Here is a 21,311-nt window from a genome sequence, read left to right as displayed (position 1 = left end):
GTTATCTCCTCATAGAAGGCAATTAGGTTAGTCAGGCATGACTTGTCCTTGGTGAATCCATGCTGACTGTTCCTGATCAGTTTCCTCTCCTCTTAAGTGCTCCAGAATTGATTCCTTGAGGACCTGCTCCATGATTTTTCCAGGGACCGAGGTGAGGCTGACTGGCCTATAGTTCCCCGGATCCTCCTCCTTCCCTTTTTTAAAGATGGGCACTACAGTAGCCTTTTTCCAGTCATCCGGGACCTCCCCCGTTCACCATGAGTTTTCAAAGATAATGGCCAATGGCTCTGCAATCACATCTGCCAACTCCTTTAGCACCCTTGGATGTAGCGCGCCCAGCCCCATGGACTTGTGCTCGTCCAGTTTTTCTAAATAGTCCCGAACCACTTCTTTCTCTACAGAGGGCTGGTCACCTTCTGCCCATATTGTGCTGCACAGTGCAGCAGTCTGGGAGCTGACCCAGACTGGTAATGTAGTTACAGGGATGTGCAGACGGAATAGCAGCATGTATTCAACAGTAACTTAGAGCAGCCTTAGGGTGTGTCTACCTACAATACAGAGGCTGCAACAGAGCAGCTACAGTGCTCTGGTTGTGCCACTATAGTGCAGACACTTCCTGCATCGATGGAAGGGGGTTTTCAGCAGATGTAGGTAGTCTGACTCTCCTAGACGCAGTAGCTAGGTCGATGGAAAAATTCTTCCATCGATCTAGCTGCATCTACAGTGGAGGTTAGGTCGACCTCACTACATCACACAGGGTGCGAATTGTTTCACAGCCCTGAGCAATGTAGCTACAGCGACCTAAATTTGAGGCATAGACCATGCCTTAGACTAGTGATACTCAGACTGCAACTCACGGGCCACAATTGGCTCTTTAATGTGTCTCCTGTGGCTCTTTGCAGCACATGATATTAAAACCGTGTGTGATTTAATTATTAACCAGTCTAAGTTATTAACCAACCAGGATGCTTTTACAATGTTATTAACCAATTAAGCTATCAACTTGCACTAAGTTATTCACTTATTTGTTGTGAGAATTCTATCTATGTACGAAAACTAAATATTTCCCCTGTCCTGCTATTGAAATATGAATTGTACTGTAGTGAATGAATTCACACTATTGTGGCTCTTTGGGGTAATGTTGATTGCTAATTTGTCTCCTGAAGCACTGAGGTCTGAGTATCGCTGCCTTAGACCTTGGAACCCATTTTATTCAACAGTCCACACCAGGCACTGCAGCAATTTCCGTTTGAATACTTTTGGAGGGGCACGTTAAACACACACAAATGAAAGTTTCATGTGCTCTGCCCCCATTTCTCTGGAGGCCTCTGGCGGGGACACCCAGCAGCAAGGAGACAGCAACTCCCCCTGCAGCTGCAGCCCAGGGAAGGGAGGAAGCAACAGAGTGGCTGGCTGCAGGGTCCCCCCCACCCTGCAGCTGCAGCCTGCGGCTTCTCCTTCCCTGCTGCTGGAGTCCCAGTGCTTCTGCCTCCTTTGCAGGTGATGTGAGTCAAGGGCTGGAGGCAGAGGCAACCCCTGGGACTCCCAAGGGCAGGGAAGTAGAAGCTGTAGCTGTCGGGGGAGGAGGAGCTTCTCTGGCAGCCAGCTGCCCTGTTGCTTCCTTGGGTGCAGGAATACATGGGGGCGGTGCTCCTGCTCCCCCTTCCCCCCGCCCGTCTGTTTGTGCATGCGCTTGACACCAGGAAACCACTCAGGACTGGAACTGAGTGAATAATTGACTTTTGGCAACATTTACCACAACTACCTCCTGTTGTGACTGTATGGGGAAGTGGAGGTAATTGCTAGTACCCCTGTGAGGTAACAGTTGGCAAACATTGACTCTGTGGGTGAAATCCTAGCCCCACTGAAGTCAGTGGAATAACTCCCATTGCCTTTTAATAGGGGACAAGAGTTCACCCTATGTACACAGCTCCCTGAATACTGAGATGAAATGACGTGGACTGTTGAAGTTCTGTGTGATGATAACAAGGCATTTCCATGAAATATCTGTATGTAGTAACAAAGCTGATATTACCACTAACAAATCTTCATTTGTTTAAGGAACAATTTAAAGAAGCCCAGGAAGTTTATCACGCTGGGATAGAGAATTGTCCAGAGAGCTCTGATCTGCATAATAATTATGGTGTTTTCTTAGTTGATTCCGGTAAGTGAGATGGAGCTAGCAGATTTATGTTGCTGGCTTATTTGCTGTGTTGAGTGGCTCTGGTTTATTTAGTAGGGTATTTTTTAAAGATTGTCAAGGGCTCCCAGAGCAGAGGATGGACACACTTACATTGTAGTTTGTAAAACTCCAAATAATTAAATACAGACTGTCCCTCTCTCTTGAGACTGACCGCAGTGCTGAGGTTTGAAGAGATTTGTAACAAATGTAACACTGTACAGCAGTGATTCTCAGTGTGTTTCCTGCCACATTTGTCTCACCATACCAGTGCCTGCAGCTATATTCTCGAGGATGCGCAATGCATCACACAGTGGCCTGACAACCGTGTGATGATTTCCCCAGGAACTCATGAGCACTCAAAGCCAAAGAGAGACAGACAGACAAACCCATGTCACTTTTGTGGCTGTTTGTGACTGCTCAGTGACAAAGTTGATCTATGAGAAGCTGAATGCTACTGCTGTAAAATAAACAAAGCTTTGAAACTACAATACAATCATTTGGCAAAATAAAAACTTACGACTCTTGTAGGGAGAATGAATTTCTCAGCAGATTGGTAATGGGATACAGAGCCTTTCACTTCTATGCTATTGGTTCAAATCCAGCTTCCATGGCCCCAGGCAGTTCTTGGCATCTGCATAATAAAAATCATGACCCCAACTGGACCTTTTATTGACAGTTTTAGAAGCACGGCCACATTTAGACAGACACAGAAACTAAACTACCCTCTTGCTACTAGAGGTGGTCCCTGCAGGACCGGGTTGAGACATTGGTGAAATGCTGCAGACTAAGCTGGCATAGCCGATGCCCATTCTGCACTTCAGGCTATGCTGTTTTCACATCTCAAAGTTAAAGAAGGGCAGACTCAGTTAATACTTGGAAGGGAATCCTTGGAACACCAGGATCTGGCAAGAAGTGGTGTTCGTGATTCTGGCACTCTTCCCTCTGAGTTAGTACTGACCCCTCACCCTCACTCTTGTCTGATGTTAGTGGGCACTGTGCTGCTGCCAGTAGAAAACAAAAGTGCCGTGTATGTGGGGCCGTGAAAGACATCAGAGTGTTAGGTTCAGAAGTAGAGATTTTACCCTTGTGTCTTGGCAAAGTTCAAACTTCCCTTCCAGTCCTAAACTGTTGTGTGAAGCTGCCAGAATGCCCTATTCAATTCTTGAGGTTCCATTTCAATTTAGCATAAATCCATTTCTCTTAACACTTGTCCTTTCTGCAAGGAGAAAGGGTAACTTGTCCCTGTTCTGTTGCGACATAATCCCCCTACCCCCCCCCCACCTTACACATAACTTTAAAAAAGAAAAGGCTGAATTTTGAAACTTGAAATGTAAATAATTCTGTTGAGGGTATGACCAAGTCTGAAGACAACTGGACAATATAAAGTTGTGAATGTTTGTTTGAAAAATGGCTACTACGCTTACACAATGGAAAATTGTGTTAAATCACAAGATGTGTCTTCTCTGAGAGTTAATTTGAGCAATCTACCCTCATGTTTACTCCTCTCCAGTTAACCTACCTTGAGTGAGAGTAGCCAGGCTGCAAATAACATGCGAGCTGCATAGAGTGATTGGATTAGCAGCTGATGAGATGTGCTAATTTGAATTCTCCTTCTCGGGCCAGCCAATTCAAATGAGAAGCACCACTGGCCTTAAGCTACAGGTTTTTATCTGTGGGTAGGGCTCAAGTTAGGGACAACATGAGTTTTAACTTTAGTGTTATCTCTGCAGCGAAGACAAGCCCTCAGTGGGCACATGGATAATGAGATGCACTCCTCCCTCCTGTGTAAGTGCGTGCCTATTAAATGTGCACCTAATATGTAGGCATTAATTGGCCTTAAAGACTTAAGTTCTCTCACTAGCTGTGGATTAAGTACTTATGCCACTGTAAATATTAAGGCACTTCAAAGATGGGCATCTGGTCATCAGTGAGGGCAGAGTTAGACTATCACTGAATATTCTACCCTGAAGGGCTATGTCTTCTTCTGTCTTTGAGGCATTTTAAGTGCTTATAATTCTCAGTATGGATTTCTCTCTTGCTTTCCTTTAAAAATTCAAGGAAAGTTCAACCTGGTTTTTTTTTCTGGCTAAAAATGTAGTTTAATATAGTACTGTTCATTGTGAAATGGTTTGTCATAAAACACATGAAGGGACAGAGCTTCAGCAGCTGCAAATAGACATAGTTCCCTCTACGGTGATTTATACTAGCTGAGAATCCGGCCCAAGATATGCAATCTAGCTGAGTTAACATCTACTGAAGTTTTCATATTTGCATTGCTGGGATATTGGTGATTTCAACTATGCCTATGCTTATTTTGTAGTTAATATGCAGTGTGTATGTGCGTAAAGTATGATGAGATCCTTCAGTATGAAAGGCTAGACATAAAATTATTATAAATGCAAATTCACTCCCCAGGACTAGCAATCTGGCACCTTTCTTCAGCACAAAATGAACTTCAGCTTTTTTTTTTTTTTAAACATAAGGCACAGAAGAATGATTATAGTTTTTCAAGTAACTTACAAAACAAAATATTGTGCATTTGTGTTTGATCTAGTGGATTTCAGAATCACATTTCTTATTTTGTGTGTAGATAGGTAAAATACAGTGACACAGTGCCACCCAATGGTTCCTCTGAAACATAGACATCCTGATTATATTCTACAAAACAGGCATTTTCTACCAATATATTCTAAACCCTGGAAATAACTGCAGCAGCCTGGGGATTAGTAATCTGTTGGAGTCTGCCTCAGGTGCCTTTTGAGTCCTGAGTGCAAAGGCTGTGCGTGCCCTCAGCCACCCAAAAGGGAATTAGTAGCCTACCGTTTTTGCAAACTGTGGGGTAGGTTATTGTTATTTGTCTGTGGCTGCTGGATTTGAATCTTTTTTGCCAAATATTAAAAATATGTGTTTGTCCCATGTAGCCTTCACAACAGTAATTCTGAGTGGAAAGAAGCGATAACACTTTAGGGGAAGGATTGAAATACCCTTTCTCTAAATATTGACTATATTTATTGTCAAATTAGTTTTTAGTTACTATTTTTCTTTTTCCAGAGTACCTGGATTTGAGAGACGACTTCTCTCTCTTCCCATCCTATGAACCTAACTGTCCTTTCAACTACTGCTTGTAACCCAGTAGCCACTTGCTGCTCCTACTTTCTATCACCAAAAAAATATTTCCCTCAGTAGCCAAATTAATTTTAAAACTGGAGCTGTTTGTCCTGTCTTCATTTGTTTCAGCCTCTGTCTTTTACAGCTGGGTAAATTTGTGCCTGAAGTTAGACTCCTGAATCTCATTTTCCCCTTACTCTTGTTTGAATGGCAATTTCCCTTTGTGCATAATTTCAAGAAGATATGAGACAGGATTTTTCTCTTATGATGGTTCCCACGTTCCAAGTACACTGAAGGCTGATAAAAGGGGTATTTTGCAACTGATGATGGTGATTCTAAAGAATCAGAAACCTGATTTAGTGCAGAAACTTTTGAGACTTCCGTAAGGCGCCAACCTAACAGCCTTTTGCTTTGCAGGTGCTCCTGAGAGAGCGGTATCCCACTACCAACAGGCCATCTGGCTCAGCCCAAACCATTACGTGGCCATGGTGAACCTGGGCAGGCTCTACCGCTCTCTGGGGCAGAACAAACAGGCTGAAGCTTGGTACAAACGGTAGGTAATAGAAATAGGATGAAACTTAATAGTGCAAAGTGGTCATGCACTTAGGGACTAACAACAGGAATTTTCCCTCTAAGCTGGAGATGTATCAGTTGGAAGCAACAGAGGAGAAGAGAGACCTAGGTGTACTGTGCAATCACAGGATGACTCTGAGCTGCCAATATGCTGCGGCCATGAAAAAGGCTAATGCAGTCCTAGGGTGCATCAGGCAAGGTATTTCCAGTAGAGACAGGGAAGCGTTATTGACATAATACAAGGCACTGGTGAGACTTCCTCTGGAATACTGGGTGCAATTCTGGTCTCCCATGTTTATGAAAGATGAGTTCAAAGTGGAGCAGGTGCAGAGAAGGGCTACTAGGATGATCTGAGGAATGGAAAACCTGTCATATGAGAGGAGACTTAAGGAGCTTAGCTTGTTTAGCCTAACCAACCAAAGGCTGAGGGGAGATATGACAGCTCTCTGTAAATAAACATCAAAGGGAAAACACTAGGAAGGGAGAGGAGTTCTTTAAATTAAGAGCCATTGTTGGCACAGGTACAAATGAATATAAATTGGCCATCAATAAGTTTAGGCTTGAAATTAGATGAAGGTTTTTAACCATCAGGTGAGTGAAATTCTAGAGCAACTTTCCAAGGGGAGCAGTGGGGACAAAAAACCTAACTCGTTTTAAGACTGAGCTTGATAAGTTTATGGAGGGGATGGTATGATGAGGTTGCCTAAAATGGCATACAGCTCATCCATGACAGCTATTAGTAAATGTCTCCAATGGTGGGAGATGGAACACTAGAGAGGGAGGGCTGAGTTACATCAGAGAATTCTTTTCCTGGTGTCTGGTAGTGGGTCTCACCCACATGCTTAGGTTCTAACTGATCACCATATTTGGGGTCAGGAAGTAATTTTCCCCAGGTCAGATTGGCAGAGACCCTGTGGGGGGTTCACCTTCGTCGCAGCATGGGACATGGGTCATTTTCTGGTTTGAACTAGAGTAAGTGGTGGATTCTCTGTATCTTGAAGTCTTTGAATCAAGATTTGAGGTCATCAGTAACTCAGCCAAAGGTTAGGTGCCTAGTACAGGAGTGGGTGAGTGAGGTTCTGTGGCTTGTCATGTGAAGGAGGTCAGACTAGATGAATACAATGGCCCCTTCTGGCCTTAAAGTCTATGGGTACATCTACACTGTGATAAAAGACCTGCAGCATGGCCACAGCTGGCCCGAGTCAAGTGACTTGGATTGCGGAACTATACAATTGCAGTGCAGAGGTTTGAGCTCAGGCTGGAGCCCGACCTCTGAGACCTCGTGAATGTGGAGGATCTCAGATCCTGGGCTCTAGCCCAAGCCCTAACATCTACATTGCAATTTTTGGTCCCGCATCCCCAACCCTGCGTGTCCAAACCAGCTGATCCCAGGCTCTAAGACTTGGTGCCACGGGTATTTTATCGCAGTGTAGATGTACCCATTGAGTCCGTGATTCAGGACAGGAGGCTGACTCCTCACTTGTCTCCACCCGCATCCAGTCTTTATTACAAGACCTTACGAAGATTTGTTAGCATTTTAATCATCCAGTGCAGTGTTGGTTCTTCTGTCATTCGGAGGGAGTGAATATGTTCACCATTGTTTCTGTGTCTGGCTGGTTTTTGAGTGCACGCAGTGCACTGTAATTCAGTTGACGATCAGCCGGCCTGGACTGTTCAGCAAGTGCCTTGCTATGCTCCTCCTGAGCCCAGCCCCAGGACATCCTCTGCTACCTTCAGCTGCAGGGGTGTTCTCGTTTATGAGATCAGTGGTTTCTGGTTGTTATCAGTAAAAGCGTTAATGCCATTCACATGACGCTAAAAGCATTCCAGGGAGGGACTGTCACATCTGTATTAGAGTATGTCACTGCCAGGCAATCCTGAGCCAAGTCCTACACCTCCAGGAATCCATGCTCTCTTCAGGGAATCTCCTGTTCTACAATACAGCGCTGCACTGTGTGCTGAACAAACAGCTTCTTTGAGATTTTCCTCCTAATGGGTAAGAGAGGGTGGACTTTCTTTTGCCTCCTTGTTGGAACACCTTCCTTTTCTTACCTGCATTGCCATCCTCATCCCACAGCCAGTGGTGCTGGAACAATTTTTTACAATGTGGGTGCTGAAGGCAGAAACCATGTATTTGGGTTGATAACGCTACTTCAAGCCAGGGGCTCTGGCAGCACCCTTAGTTCCATCACCATAGCTGCAGATTTCCATTACCTTCAGAGCCTGTCCCTTCTGCTCATTAACAGGCCAGCGGGACTGCTGTTGGGGGCATTCCCTTCTCCCACCAGGGACTATGAATGCTGCCTCTTCCACTCTTTACTTTTGGGCTGGCTTGGAGCAAAAGGTCAGAATGGGACCAGCCCTCAGGCTCTGGTCTGGCAGTGCAGAGCACTAACACTTCCAAGGCAAATCCCACAGCCAATCCCACTCTTGTTTTACACTCTCATCCCAGTATCACCTGAAGGCATTTTGTTCTTCCCAACATGTAGAGCGTTGAAAGTATCACGGAAGGCGGAAATTCTGTCCCCACTGGGAGCTCTCTACTATAACACGGGGCGGTATGAAGAAGCTTTACAGGTTTACAGGGAAGCCGCAGCACTGCAGCCTTCAAACAAGGAGATTCGACTGGCCCTGGTGAGTGTAGAGAACATTGGTGGCAGGGGTATGTTACTGTTTAGAAATATTATCCAAGGCGTGGAGATTTGAGGGGGTTCAGTCTGAGCCTGGCTCTCTTTCCATATGGATGATAATTACTGTGAGCTTTCCCTAGAGCAGGCAACTGAGCAAGTCTTGGTTTTAATTTTGTCCTGAGGCAGGAAGGGGTCTTCCTCATCTGTGTCAAAGCCCAGAAGATTGGCCTCCAACTCTTTTTTCTTCTCACACCGTTAGGCCTCATATTCTAGCTGAGGAGGACCAGAAATGACTTGCTCCAAAGCCAGCCAGTCATTCCTTCTGTCCTCCAGGTGCTGCTGAACCACTTCCTGTTAGCACTCCCACCTCCTCCCTTGCCAGAAAGCAGGATGCCAGGACTAGACGCTGGGTCCCGGGCTTAATAGTGCCTGATAGCTGAGCTACTGTATTGACTCTGATCTTACCAGCCAAGCAGGCTAGCCTAAGTTTTCACAGCTCTTTTGGCATCAATGCGTGACAAGAGAGGAGTGTGATAAAAAGGGATGAAAACTCTGTTTATCATTGATCTCTAGGCACAGGTTTTAGCAATGATGGGACAAACAAAGGAAGCTGAAAAAATGACTAACCATATTGTGACAGAAGAGGCCAAGTGCCTAGAATGCTACCGCCTTTTATCAGCAATCTACAGCAAGCAGGAGCATTACAGCAAGGTACTGGGAACTCCGTGTGCTGCTGTCCCCCCCACACACAATCAAAGGGTTTGAGATGAATTTTAATCTCTGTACAGCCAAAGGCTAGATCCTGTCCTGAGACATGTGTAGCAAGGGCATGTAGCCACATCATGACTGATATAGTTTGTGCATGCACAATAGCTGGATTGCTTTATATGATGCTTCGGTTCAGCTAGGTCAGTGTTTCTTCAATTTTTTGATACCAGGGACCGGCTTGCTGCCTTTTTAAACTGTGTCAGGAAAATCTCATGGACCAGCGCCAATCCACGGACGGGTTATTGAGAAAAACTGGTCTAGGAAATAGGATTGAAGGCCAAAGGCTTGATTTTTTTTTTTTTTCCAGAGGTGTTGAGTACTCAGTTCCTACTGACTCCAGCTGCTGGGATCTGGTCAGCATCTCGGAAAATCAGGCTGTGAGGTGCTAGAATTTAGGTTTCTGAATGTGGTAAAGGTCCACGAGCAAACAGAAATTTGGGGAGCAGGGTGGTGATGCTGTGTATTGCTCAGTGGTTCATGTGCTCCAATATCATAGAGATGGGCACAGCATAAGAACCTGGATAGAATAGAATATTGTGTCCTCTCTCTCTCTCTGCAGGCCCTTGAAGCTATAGATAAAGCTCTGCAGCTAAAACCAAAGGATCCAAAAGTCATATCGGAACTCTTTTTTACTAAGGGAAATCAGCTGAGAGAACAAAACCTTCTTGACAAGGCTTTTGAGGTATAACAATTAACCGCTCTAAAGCACATGGCTATGTTTATAGTTCAAGAACTGAGCTCACTAGCTGTAATTAATATTCTGCAGAGAACATATGTGGAGCTTGTTCACTTATATAGCTCATCTGGTCACCATATAGGACAGCTGGGATTATGGAAGAGTAGTCACAATTCCATAGTTAAAGTTACAACAGTGTTCTCTCTGCCTCCTTTCCTTTTTGAAATACTGCTACACAAAAAATCTCCCTCCAATTGGGTAGATTACTTGTGGCATCAGGGATAGCTCTCTAGCTATTAGAGATCATAAGTTTAAGTCCTGAATCATAAGGTTTAACACCCTGTCCAAATATTCTGTTATAATTAATTAGAACTCTGAGTATACTTGTTATCCATATAAATGTCCAGATGCTCTTTGAATCCTCATCTGTTATGATGTTCCAAAAATAGAGGTGATCCTCAGAGTCCAGAAATTCTTTTAATGATTCCCCCACTCCCCCCTTGTAGAAGCAAAATAAAGGGGTAGGGGGAAGCTACCTACAGTCCTTGTTAAATCTGCACACAGGTATCCATGTTGTAAGAAAGACTGCAGCCATTCAGATAATAAAACCTTGCCAATGTTCTCTCCCTCCCTGCACATACATGCTGATGTGGAGTTGTGGAGATGCTTTTCTTATAAGGTAAATGTCATGTGCAGAAGGTAGCTGTAAAACGCAGAGCATCCCTGCACGTCAGGATCAGCAGAAGGTAATGCACTGTCCTGGAAGTTGCCTGGATTCCCTGCAGGACTCTGCAGACAAAGCAAATTCCCCCAAATAGGCCCTTTGGGGAAATGGTCACTTCATTCGTCTCCACTTAACGCTCTGAAACAATGCACATTTTGTACGTAAGAAAAATCAAGAAAGAAGACAACAGTATTTTAAAGGGATTGGTGGGGGGAGTCATTTCCCACCTAATGTGGCTTTTAGTCAGGGACACAAGCGTCTTAACCTGACGACATTTCATATTTATTTAGAGCTATAAAGTGGCTGTGGAGCTGAATCCAGATCAAGCTCAGGCATGGATGAACATGGGAGGGATTAAGCATATCAAGGTAGGAAAATTTCTTAGCTTTTCTGCAGGCTGTCAAGTAAAGGAACTATTTCTGTTCTTCTAATACATTGCTGAACTTGCCCTCAGGCAGCTAAGTGCCTGTTCAGTGTGTCTTTTTTTGTTGCCCGCTGAGTTGGATCCAAAGAGGATGCGAGTCTTTTACAGCCCCAGCTAGAGATCCTGGCTCTAACTCAAGTTGTAGAGATTTGTGCCTTTAATTCTGGAAATCTCTAGTTCAGTCCCTAGTATATTGGTCAAAATGGCTGTCATCACACAAGTATCCAGTGGATCTAGATACGACATGCGGGGGGAGGGAGCACCTGGACTGAGCAATAAATCTGAGGCAAAAGCAGCAGCAACATGGAACCCTGAAGGGCTCTCTCCCTTCAGAGAAAGGTTGATAATTCAAGAAGTGGTCAGGAAAACATTGGAGATGGAAAGGCTGAGAGCATAGTCTGTCTTTTGAAAGGTGTGCTCCTTCATTAATGAAGCTGTGCTTAGCACATAATCTACAGTGTGTGTTTTTAAACTGTTGGATAAATGTTCCTAGTCTATGCAGTTGAGAATCAGCCCTTTAAATTCCGCCTTACCTAATCCACTTGATGATAGTGTCTAATGCATAATACTGACACCAGTTGGTGGAAATATGTTGACAAGACGTGATTTCATACTTGATGATTATTGTAGCATATTTTTCTGAATGTCCTAAAGATATTGGTTTAACTCATATTATACATATCTTCTGCTTGGACATTATAGCCTTGTTCTAATCTGCTTCTTGCCATGTCCCTGTTGATCTAATTTAGGCACAGAGTGAGTTCTTCTGAAATACCAGTTGACCAATTTAATAATGAATGGAGTGTTGCTGTTTCAAAACATGTCAAACACACTTTATAAATTGCTTTCTCCATCCATTATGGAGCTTGCCGGTCTCAGGCAATGATGTTTCAATGTCAGAGAATATGAATGACTCTCTTTCCCCTTTTTATAGGGAGACTACATCAATGCACGTAGCTATTACGAGAAGGCTTTACAGCTGGTTCCAAACAGCAAGCTGCTGAAGGAGAATCTGGCTAAACTGGATCGCTTAGAGAAACGATTGCAGGAAGTCCAGGAGAAAGATCAGACGTAGCTGGTGGAAGGAGCATCGTGCCCCTTGCAGAAGAAAGAGAAGTGGAAGCCCATTGGCAGAAGTGACACAGAAGGAGCTGTGATGTGACTAAGAGTTAAGGAGGGCAAATTTGGGGCACACATTTGTGCATCACCAAAGTTGCTGGAGACCCTTCATTTCTATAGGGTATGCTGAAGAATGAGTGAAAACCCTGTTTTAATCAAGATTTCTGTTTGGGTTAGAAGCATATCACTACCATGAGTGCTGTAAGTGGGAGATGCACCTCTGATGTCCTGGTCTCTCACTTCCCAAGCTGGGTGGGCAGTAGAGGCAAAGTTCTCATCCACTGGCAAGGGATGGAGCAGTGCCTCTTGTTAGTCAACATTCACCCACTTAAGGAGTACTGTTAATGGTCTCTAAAGCATTCCCCATAAAGTCCTCCTCAGCCAGGACAATGGTGACAATTATCAGCAGAGAGCATCAAAAGTCGTTACAGGGTTAAAGCTGGGAGAAATGGTGGCCATTTTTAGGTCTCCAACAATGACTGGAAAATGACCCCAAGGAAATGGAGAATTATGTCTGGACATGGCTGTCTCTGAAAGTGATGATTCTCTAACTAGGGCTGTTTTTGAGGAAGAACCTCAGTTGAATGTTTTACTCGGAAGATAATCATTTTTGTAACTATTCAAATTCACGATATCACAGAATTGTCTGAAATCACATGACTTTTTTCACCCAATCAGAATTATAATTTCTATGAAGACATTGGAACTGTCCAATCGAAATGTGGAATTCTTTAATGGGTCCACCTCCCTCCCCCCCTCCTTCTCTCTCCCCCCACAAAAAAATCTATATTTTTAAATATTGAGTGGAAAGGCAATTTGCTTCAGAATATGGACATTTATTTTTGAGTGTTATTTATTTTTAACTTATAAAATGTTTAATATATTTTACTCTGTTTATAAGAGTTGGACAGCATCCCTCACAGCTAGCAATGTGGCCTGTGATTGTTGCTTTTATTGTATAAAGTTAGAAAATACGGCACCACAAGGCTGTGTTTGAATAATTCTCCCTGCTGATATTTCTAAAGCAATTGGATGTTGGACCAAATTTTCATTACAGCAGTGCCACACCCATTGATATGTAGGGTTGCACCAGTTCAGCTGAGATAAGCATTTGATCTGTTGTTATAGTTGAGGTAGCTGAGAAGGTTAGATGGGGCAGTGTAGTGATATCCTGCCCTTTCACTCTGGACAGCAGCTCATCTCACAAGTTTCTTGTTTTCATCTTAGCCCCCATCATGAAACCATCATACAGTTTGTTTCAGCCTGATTGCCATGTCTTTGCTGAAGAGAAGCCCAGGTCATGGAATTAATAGCGGGTGGTTCACGTTGGGACAGAAGATACAGCTCGGTCAGGGAAATCTTGCATGGCAATGGCACATGGCTTTAACCAGTGTTAATAGGGTGTCACTATCATGAGCTCTAAATGCACTCAGAAGTGAATTAAAGAAGTTTCCATAGTTAAGCATAGTCATGTGATGATGTGGGTCTGTCTGCGTTATTTAGAAGGTTTGATTTCTAATTGCCACTTTTTTTAGGTAAAATCACAGACATGAAATAAGAGTTTAGAAATCAACAGGGTACCACCCAAGCACAGGGCGGGTTCAGTGGATCCAATGGCAGGACTGAAGCATAACCACATAGGGTTCTGTTCAGTACCGAGGTGATGCTGAAGAGTATTAATTTGGCTCCTGCACATAGCCAGGTGATTCTTTTTTGAGTTCTTGCTCATGTATGTTCCACTTTGGATTTTTCCCTCAGTGGTATCTGTCGGACCAGCTCGAGTGCCCTTTGGTGCCATACCCTCTCAGTTCCTTCTTACCACTCACAATGGTTACTGGAACAACTCCTCTTGCTTTGGCAAGGCATTTTTCAATGGTTTCTTCTCTGTATCCTTGTTTATTAGTCTTAGTATAGTTGTAGTGTAAATAATACTAATGTAGATAGTTATAAGTGCTCCTTTATCGTTGAGGGGCTCCCTTTGCCACAGGGCATGCCCCTGTCCTTGGGCTTCAAACCTTGTGTCTCCTGTGGCAAGCCTATGCCTCTGAGAAACCCACACTCCAGTTGTCTGAAGTGTCTGGGAGAGGCTCAGATAAGAGATTTGTCAGAACTTTAAGCCTTGTATGAAAAAAGACAGGCTAGACTGAGGACTATGCTAATGGAAGCTGCTCTAAGACCGGCTTTGGAGCCAAGCTGCTCAGATTCAGCACTAACCACTTTGGCCTTGGTGCTGTGTGTATCCTGGCAACATTCTTCATCTTCAGTGTCAAGGAAGAAACATAAAAAGCAAAGCTCCAAGAGAGGGCGTTTGCCAGTGCCAAAGAAAGGCAAGCAAGGGGAAGGCAGTGGAGTGTGACCCAGGTCGGGCCGCTCCTCCACCCCCGGGTCCATGACAGAACCATCAACTCTGCACAGAACGTTGAGTCTAATACGGGACTCTCTGCTGACACCAAGAAGTCATTATGGCACCAGCAGAATCACAGTGCCTTCAACCCAGGAGGCCTTTGCAGCGGCCAGGGACTTATCATTCCCGGTACCGTTGACTCTGATGGGACAACCACTGGCAACCAAATGAGCATGAGCCATAAAAAGCATGGTGATCTGAGCTCCTTCCCAACACCAGGACCTTCCGTACCTTCCATGGGCAAACTGACCGTGTTTTCTTCTACAAGGTCATCCCTATCCAGCACTGGTCCCTAGATACTCGACTCTGATTGACAGAAGTGAGGGGTACCACTTTCCCATGGTCACCTTGGCAGGACTCTTTGTCTGAGTTCAAGGTGGAGCCCTACACCCATCCCAAGAACCACCACTGGTATCCGTCTTACATGCCACCAGATACTGGTGCGGGTCCCCTCGCTGGTGCCTGGTCAGGTGGACAATGGCCTAGGCAGTGGCCATTCTGGAACCCGTGGGGGGCTTACCCTGGTACCGGGTCCGTCATCCCACTCGTCATAGTCAGTTGCTTCTGAAAGGAGGGCCCCTGCACCGCTCCACTCAGCACTGGACCCTGAGTCCAGTACCAAATGTGGTATCGGTACACAGGATGTGGGCCCCATGTAGGTAATTGAGGCTGAAGAAGAGGAAGAAGCCCCCTCACCCCCAGTACAGGCCTCTTCCTCCTCTGCCCCAGATGAGCGGCTTGCTGCCATGTGATGACTTTAGAGCCCATCAGAAGCTTCTAAAGAGGAAAGCAGCTAACCTGGGGCTAAGGATTGAGGAGTTCAAGGAATTGTCCCACAGCCTCATTAACATTCTGGCTGCAGCAGCACCATCTCAGGTGGTCCTACCCATTAATGAGGCTGTATTAGGTTGATCAGAGTCCTGTGCAGACCCCATCTTCTCTCCCTCCCACTTCAGAGCGGGCATAGAATAAATACTCTTTGCCAGCCAAACTGTACGGGTACTTATACTTTCTCACACACTCCTTCTGGGTCCCTAGTTTTATTGGCGGCCAACAAGAGGAATAGACAGGGCCAAGCAAGTGCTACCCCCAAACAGAAGGACTCACAGAAACCAGATCTGTTGGAAGAAAAATATATTCAAACCAGCAAACCGCTTGGACTCCTTGTCCACATTTAAAGACTCCATGCCTCGGGACTTAAGGCAGGAATTCTCTGCCTTCTTAGAAGAGGGAAAGAATATTGTCAGAGCCTCACTCCAGCCAGCACTGGATGCAGCCAGCGTGGCGGCTGGGACAATGGCCTTTGCAATGGCCATGAGGCAATGCTCTTGGCTGCAGTCCTTGAGGCTACCTCAGGAGGTCCAGCAGTCAATTCAGGACCTCCCTTTCAAAGGCTTCTTGTTTTTTTCAGGGCAAATGAACACAAAGCTCCATGGCCTGAATGACTCAAGGGCTATCCTCCGGTTGCAGGGCCTCTATGTTCCATCTACTTCAAGAAAACATTTCAGGCCTCAACAGCCAGCCCACTTTTTTATTCCACCATCAAGATACAGGACGTGTTCAAATGAAGGAACAGCAGTTACAAGTGCCATCAGCTGCTTTCATTCATTTCAACCTCAATACCAAGGTTGCATAGGTACTCCAGTTGGCCCAAGCAGGCCTTTTGAAGGAGTGCCCGAGGGCGCTATACCAGTTCCCGCTTCGGATCCTTTCTACCCTTTGTTTTTGGACTGACTTTCCAACTTCAGCCCAGCGTGGTCCCACATCACATCAGACCAGTGGATGTTAAATACATTGGTGTATGGTTATACCCTTCAGTTTTCATCCACCGTTCATTCCCACCCCCTATCCTGTCCCTCTTCAGGGACCATTCTCACGAGCAACTCCTAGACCAGGAGGTGCAGATCCTCCTACGGATGAGGGCTGTGGAAAAGGTACCTCAAAAGTTGAGAGGGAAAGGGTTTTACTCCCAATATTTGTTAAGGCCAAAGGAGGCCTTCATCCCATCCTGGACCTGCATCGCCTCAACAATTATCTCAAGAAACTGAGGTTCCACGTGGTCTGCCTGGCCTCCATCATCCCCTTCTTGGATTTAGGGGACTGTTATGCTCTCCTCGACTTAAAAAAGATTCTTACTTTCACATTTCCTTCTTCCTTGGCCTCAGAAAATTCCTCAGGTGCATATTTAGGCCATTTGATCAAGAGGTTCCCAATATATGTCCTTCCCCTGCATTATGAGCTTCTTTTAATTTTCATAGTACTCTAAAATCCACGTTTAATGAGATTATCTAAAATATTGGTACGCCACAACAGGGGCAATGGTGCAAGTTTGGAGTAATTTGGTTCAGGCGTTACTCAGATACTGTCTCCTTTCCCCCCAATAAGAAGATTTTAATATTCCAGTTGCTCTAAAACTGACATGTATAGTGAGATTACCTTGAACAATGGTATTCCACAACTGAAACTGAGGTAGAGGGGAACTACCATTGAGAGGAATGAGTCCTTTTACACCACCCAGAACTATTGTGTTAGACTGCTCATCTCTTTGGAGAATCCTAATTCATCTTAGTATACCCCACTGAGGTGAATGGTCCATTCCACACATGAACAGTGCTCTTGTACTGCAGAGGGCTGTGCAGAGCCCCTTCCTTTACACTAGCTCCCTGAAGTAGATACAAAGTCTGGGGCTCCCTGCTGTTCCTCTTGCTGCCTCCAGCTGGTAGATGTACTCCTCACAGCCCATCAGTTACCACCCTCCTTTCTTCCCATGTCCCTTCCAGCCCTACTGGGGGCATGGTGGGGCCAGGAGAGCTGGCAGCTAAAGTGGCAGATTATTCCTCTCCCACAGGTGCCCTCCAATCATACCCCCTCACTAACACCTCTTCGTCAAGAAACAAGGGAAATGAACAGCCCAAAAACATGGTTAATGCAGGCCTTGTTTACACTACAGTGCCTTTTGCCAGTATAGCTATGCCAGCTAGACTTACCCCTGCTTAGTACCCTCTTCAATTCAAGAAGTGTGTTTTAGATTCTTACTGGCACTGGCAGTCTGACGTGCCTTCCCTGGCTTGTCAGAGTGGGTTTACATCTGCTGGTGAACACAGCGCCACTCATTAGACTGCTTCCCAGGCTGGTGACCCACCTGTGATTCATTCATTTTATACCAGTGTAACTCCACTGATTTCATTGGCGTTGCTACAAGTGTGGAGACAATCAAGTGAGGCACTGACTCCAAGCACCCATGGAAAAAAATAGTGGGGATGGTCAGCACCCACCAACCGATCTGTTTTTGTGGATACAGACTAACATGGCTACCCGTCTGATACTTGATCCCACTATACCATCACCCAACAGACTTGAGATGACACCAAGTTTGGGAGAGCAATGTTACCGAATGCAGGTCTATGAACTCCGAGCCCGCCTCCTTGGGTACTGCTTGTGAGTCATCTAACGTGAAATGGACATGAGCAAGCACTCAAAGAAGAAAAAACAGCTACTGATCTTCCGTAACTGTTGTTCTTCGAGATGTGTTGCTCATGTCTGTTCCACAATCCACCTTACTACCCAAGCACCAAATGGTGCAAGAGCCCACTGAGGGAAGAATCTCTGGCAACAGTACATGTGGTGCATGCAAACAGCTAATATGGAATGGACATGAGTAACACATCTCAAAGAACAACAGTTAAAGAAGGTCAGTAAGCATTGTTTTTTTTCCCCAAGAGCTCAATCAGACTGTGGAGATGTCCAGGGTCGTGCCTCTAACAGCTGGATGGGGACTGATGGAGACTTTGCATTCCTGTGCTTCTCCCTCCTGATCATTTTCACTTTATAAAGTGAACAATTCAAACCAGGGCCAAGTAAACTGCAAGTGTGTGTCTGGGTTCATGTTTGGGGACCCGTTCACACCTGGTAATAATATAATCTTGCCATTCTATCTCCTCTACCTGCGTTCTTGCTCATACTTGTCTTTTAGGAACAGATCAGCAGCAGTTCTCTTGTCACCCATCCTTGGATAATTCTCCTCCCCAGCCTGGTCATGGCTGTAAACTCATTTAGTGACTTCTGGGTTTCCCCAAAGACATCTTCCACTCAGTTCCCCAAGTATTCAGTCCGACTCCAGTCTTGTCATTCAGGTTTCCTTATTTGGCAGCAAAGCCATGCTGAGTTGATCAGACTCAAGCATATTACATGGGTATAGGACATACCACACATCCAATAAGTTACACAGCAAGCCTCTTCCTTTATATACATTTACTTTACATTGCATCACACATTTGGGGATTTGCTTAGTCACTTTGTAGGAACCAATCCTTGAACAAACAAGCTCTGTCCATGTGTGACTGACTCTACCTAATCTTCCAGGTTTATCTTGTCCATAGTAGATGGTTCCCTAGGTGTTGCCCCTTATCTTAGCTAGTACAGACATTCTGCTTCCATCCTGCTGTTCCATTTACCTCCCTAATCTTGTTTCCCAAGAAATGAGGCCTCACCCCTGTCCAGTTACTCACGTCACGGCATGCCTACATGGTGGATTCCTAGTGAAATTGTTATTCTGAGGCTATTTGCATGAAGTAGCTACAGGCTGTCAGGCTTTCCCTGTACAAAGTCAGAGTTGGCCTGCCGGGGAGTCAGGCTCGCAAAGCCCCATAGAAGGCTGTGCAGGCAAAGTGAGTGCTAAAGTGGTCTTTGAGGCTTACCAGTTCTCCCACAGTAGAATTTTAGTTAGTTCATAATAAAGTTTCAGAGCTCAGACAACATGCATATACCCATAGAAGTCCAGAGCACTTTAAACCATTGGAAGACCAACGTTTAGTGAGAACCACAGATTTTCCATCATTATGTACCATGGAGGGAGTAACTCCATTACAGTGGGGGTATGTGAAAGGGTTGAACAGGAGGCATCATACAGGTGAAGCTCTCTCCCTTTTGCTCTGCAGAACCTAATTTCTTGGCACCAGCACCAAGGTTTCCTGTTAGAAGTGCAACTTTTCAAAGCAGAACACGGAGATTAACCCACTCAACTCCCCTTCAAGCTCAATCACGCCCTGATCCTGCAGAGGGCAGATCCTTAAAAGAAACGATTAAGGGGGGAAATGATAGAGGTCTATAAAATCATGACTGATGTGGAAAGTAAATAAGGAAGTGTTATTTACTCCTTCTCATAACACAAAAACTAGGGGTCACCCAATTAAATTAATAGGCAGCAGGTTTAAAACGAACAAAAAGGAAGTATTTTGTCACACAACACACAGTCAACCTATGGAACTCCTTGCCAAAGGATGTTGTGAAAGCCAAGACTATAACAGGGTTCCAAAAAGAACTAGATAAGTTCATGGAGGATAGGTCCATCAATGGCTATTAGCCAGGATGGACAGGGATGGTGTCCCTAACCTCTATTTACCAGAAGCTGGGAATGGGTGACAGGAGATGGATCACTTGATGATTACCTGTTCTGTTCATTCCCTCTGGGACACCTGGCATTGGCCACTGTCAGAAGACAGGATACTGGGCTAGATGGACCATTGGTCTGATCCAGTACTTCCGTTCTTACACCCACACAGAGACTCATTGAAGTCACTGGGGTTCAAGATGGGCTGTGTGGATAACTTTATAGAACTGGGGCCTTAGCCCCCAATCCTGTGAGGTGTTTGGCACCCTCAGTTAACTTCCACTGAGATTAAGGATGGTGCTCAACATCTCAAAGGAAGGGCCCTTTGCACATAGCATGCTAGGGTCCTGAGTGAGAAAGATACTATTGAACAGCATCACGTACTGCACATTGGCAGAGCTATTGTTTATAAAGATGTTTATATCAATGCCGCAAGCTATCCCGTGAGCCATAGTTTTCTGAGATAAGTTTCCTGTAGCCCAACAGCACTTCGAGACCTAGCAGAATGCAGACGGGAAGGTGTTATGGGAAGGGTGGATGGGAGAAACTTTTGTTTTTAAAAATAGTATAAAGTAGACACTGAGCCTCAGAAAAGTAAGACAGACAGAAATAAAGAAGATACAGTCTTCATGCCCCACGCGTGTGGCTTTAAAATGTGACCAATTATATTATTTTTTCAAATGGAAAAAATGTTTATTTTTTTAAAGAATACTTTGAGAGGGGAAGAGAGTTTGTTTAGCTAAAAGTTTTGTGTGTCCTTTCTGGCTGGCCTAATAGGAGGGCTGAATCATTATCACAAGAGCATTCAATCAAGGCCATCCCATCCTGCTAAAACTTGTACTTGTGTAAATGTAGAAGAGATTTCTCATGTCCCTCCCTGATCCAGGAAAAGATGTTGGCCCTGACCAACAGGAGACATGCAGTACTGTTACAATGCTAGCTTCTCAGATGGGCAACCCAGGGAAACCAGCACAGCATGAGATGGTTGGTTTGGCTAGAGGGCATGTTTGTGCTCATTGTATTGTCATCGCTGCCTGTCTTTGGTCTTGTAAATTTCAGTTGCCTGCCAACATGCAAGAATGTACATTTGGCTGGCAACATGTTGATATGCAAAGCGGTTTAACCCCAGCCTATCACAGCTATGAAAGGTTGTATCATAAAACAAGTTTAAGGCAACTTTTGAGAGAGGAGGAGCTCATTTAAATAATCCCTCTTTCCCTAACCAGCACTTTATGGCCCAAACCCATGCCAAATAATAATGTAGAAACTGTGTATTCTGTATCCTGTCACAGTTCTTGGGGAATTGACTAAAGC

At 44.9% G+C, this 21,311-nt stretch overlaps 1 protein-coding gene across 1 annotated transcript in view; it reads left to right on the top strand.

Moving 5' to 3' along the window:
• TMTC1 (transmembrane O-mannosyltransferase targeting cadherins 1) overlaps positions 1 to 13,671 on the top strand; it is a 227,375-nt gene extending 213,704 nt beyond the window's left edge. The window contains 7 exon segments of the mRNA XM_030543349.1: positions 2,062 to 2,164; positions 5,708 to 5,843; positions 8,353 to 8,497; positions 9,067 to 9,204; positions 9,821 to 9,943; positions 10,952 to 11,029; positions 12,020 to 13,671. Coding sequence (XP_030399209.1) covers positions 2,062 to 2,164; positions 5,708 to 5,843; positions 8,353 to 8,497; positions 9,067 to 9,204; positions 9,821 to 9,943; positions 10,952 to 11,029; positions 12,020 to 12,160 — 864 coding nt within the window. The 3' untranslated portion in view covers positions 12,161 to 13,671.
• The last annotated feature ends 7,640 nt before the right edge of the window (positions 13,672 to 21,311 follow it).

Source organism: Gopherus evgoodei, chromosome 1 (assembly GCF_007399415.2).
Source record: "Gopherus evgoodei ecotype Sinaloan lineage chromosome 1, rGopEvg1_v1.p, whole genome shotgun sequence".
NCBI classification, from domain to species: Eukaryota; Metazoa; Chordata; order Testudines; family Testudinidae; genus Gopherus; species Gopherus evgoodei.
This window is presented reverse-complemented; position numbering and strand designations above follow the sequence as displayed.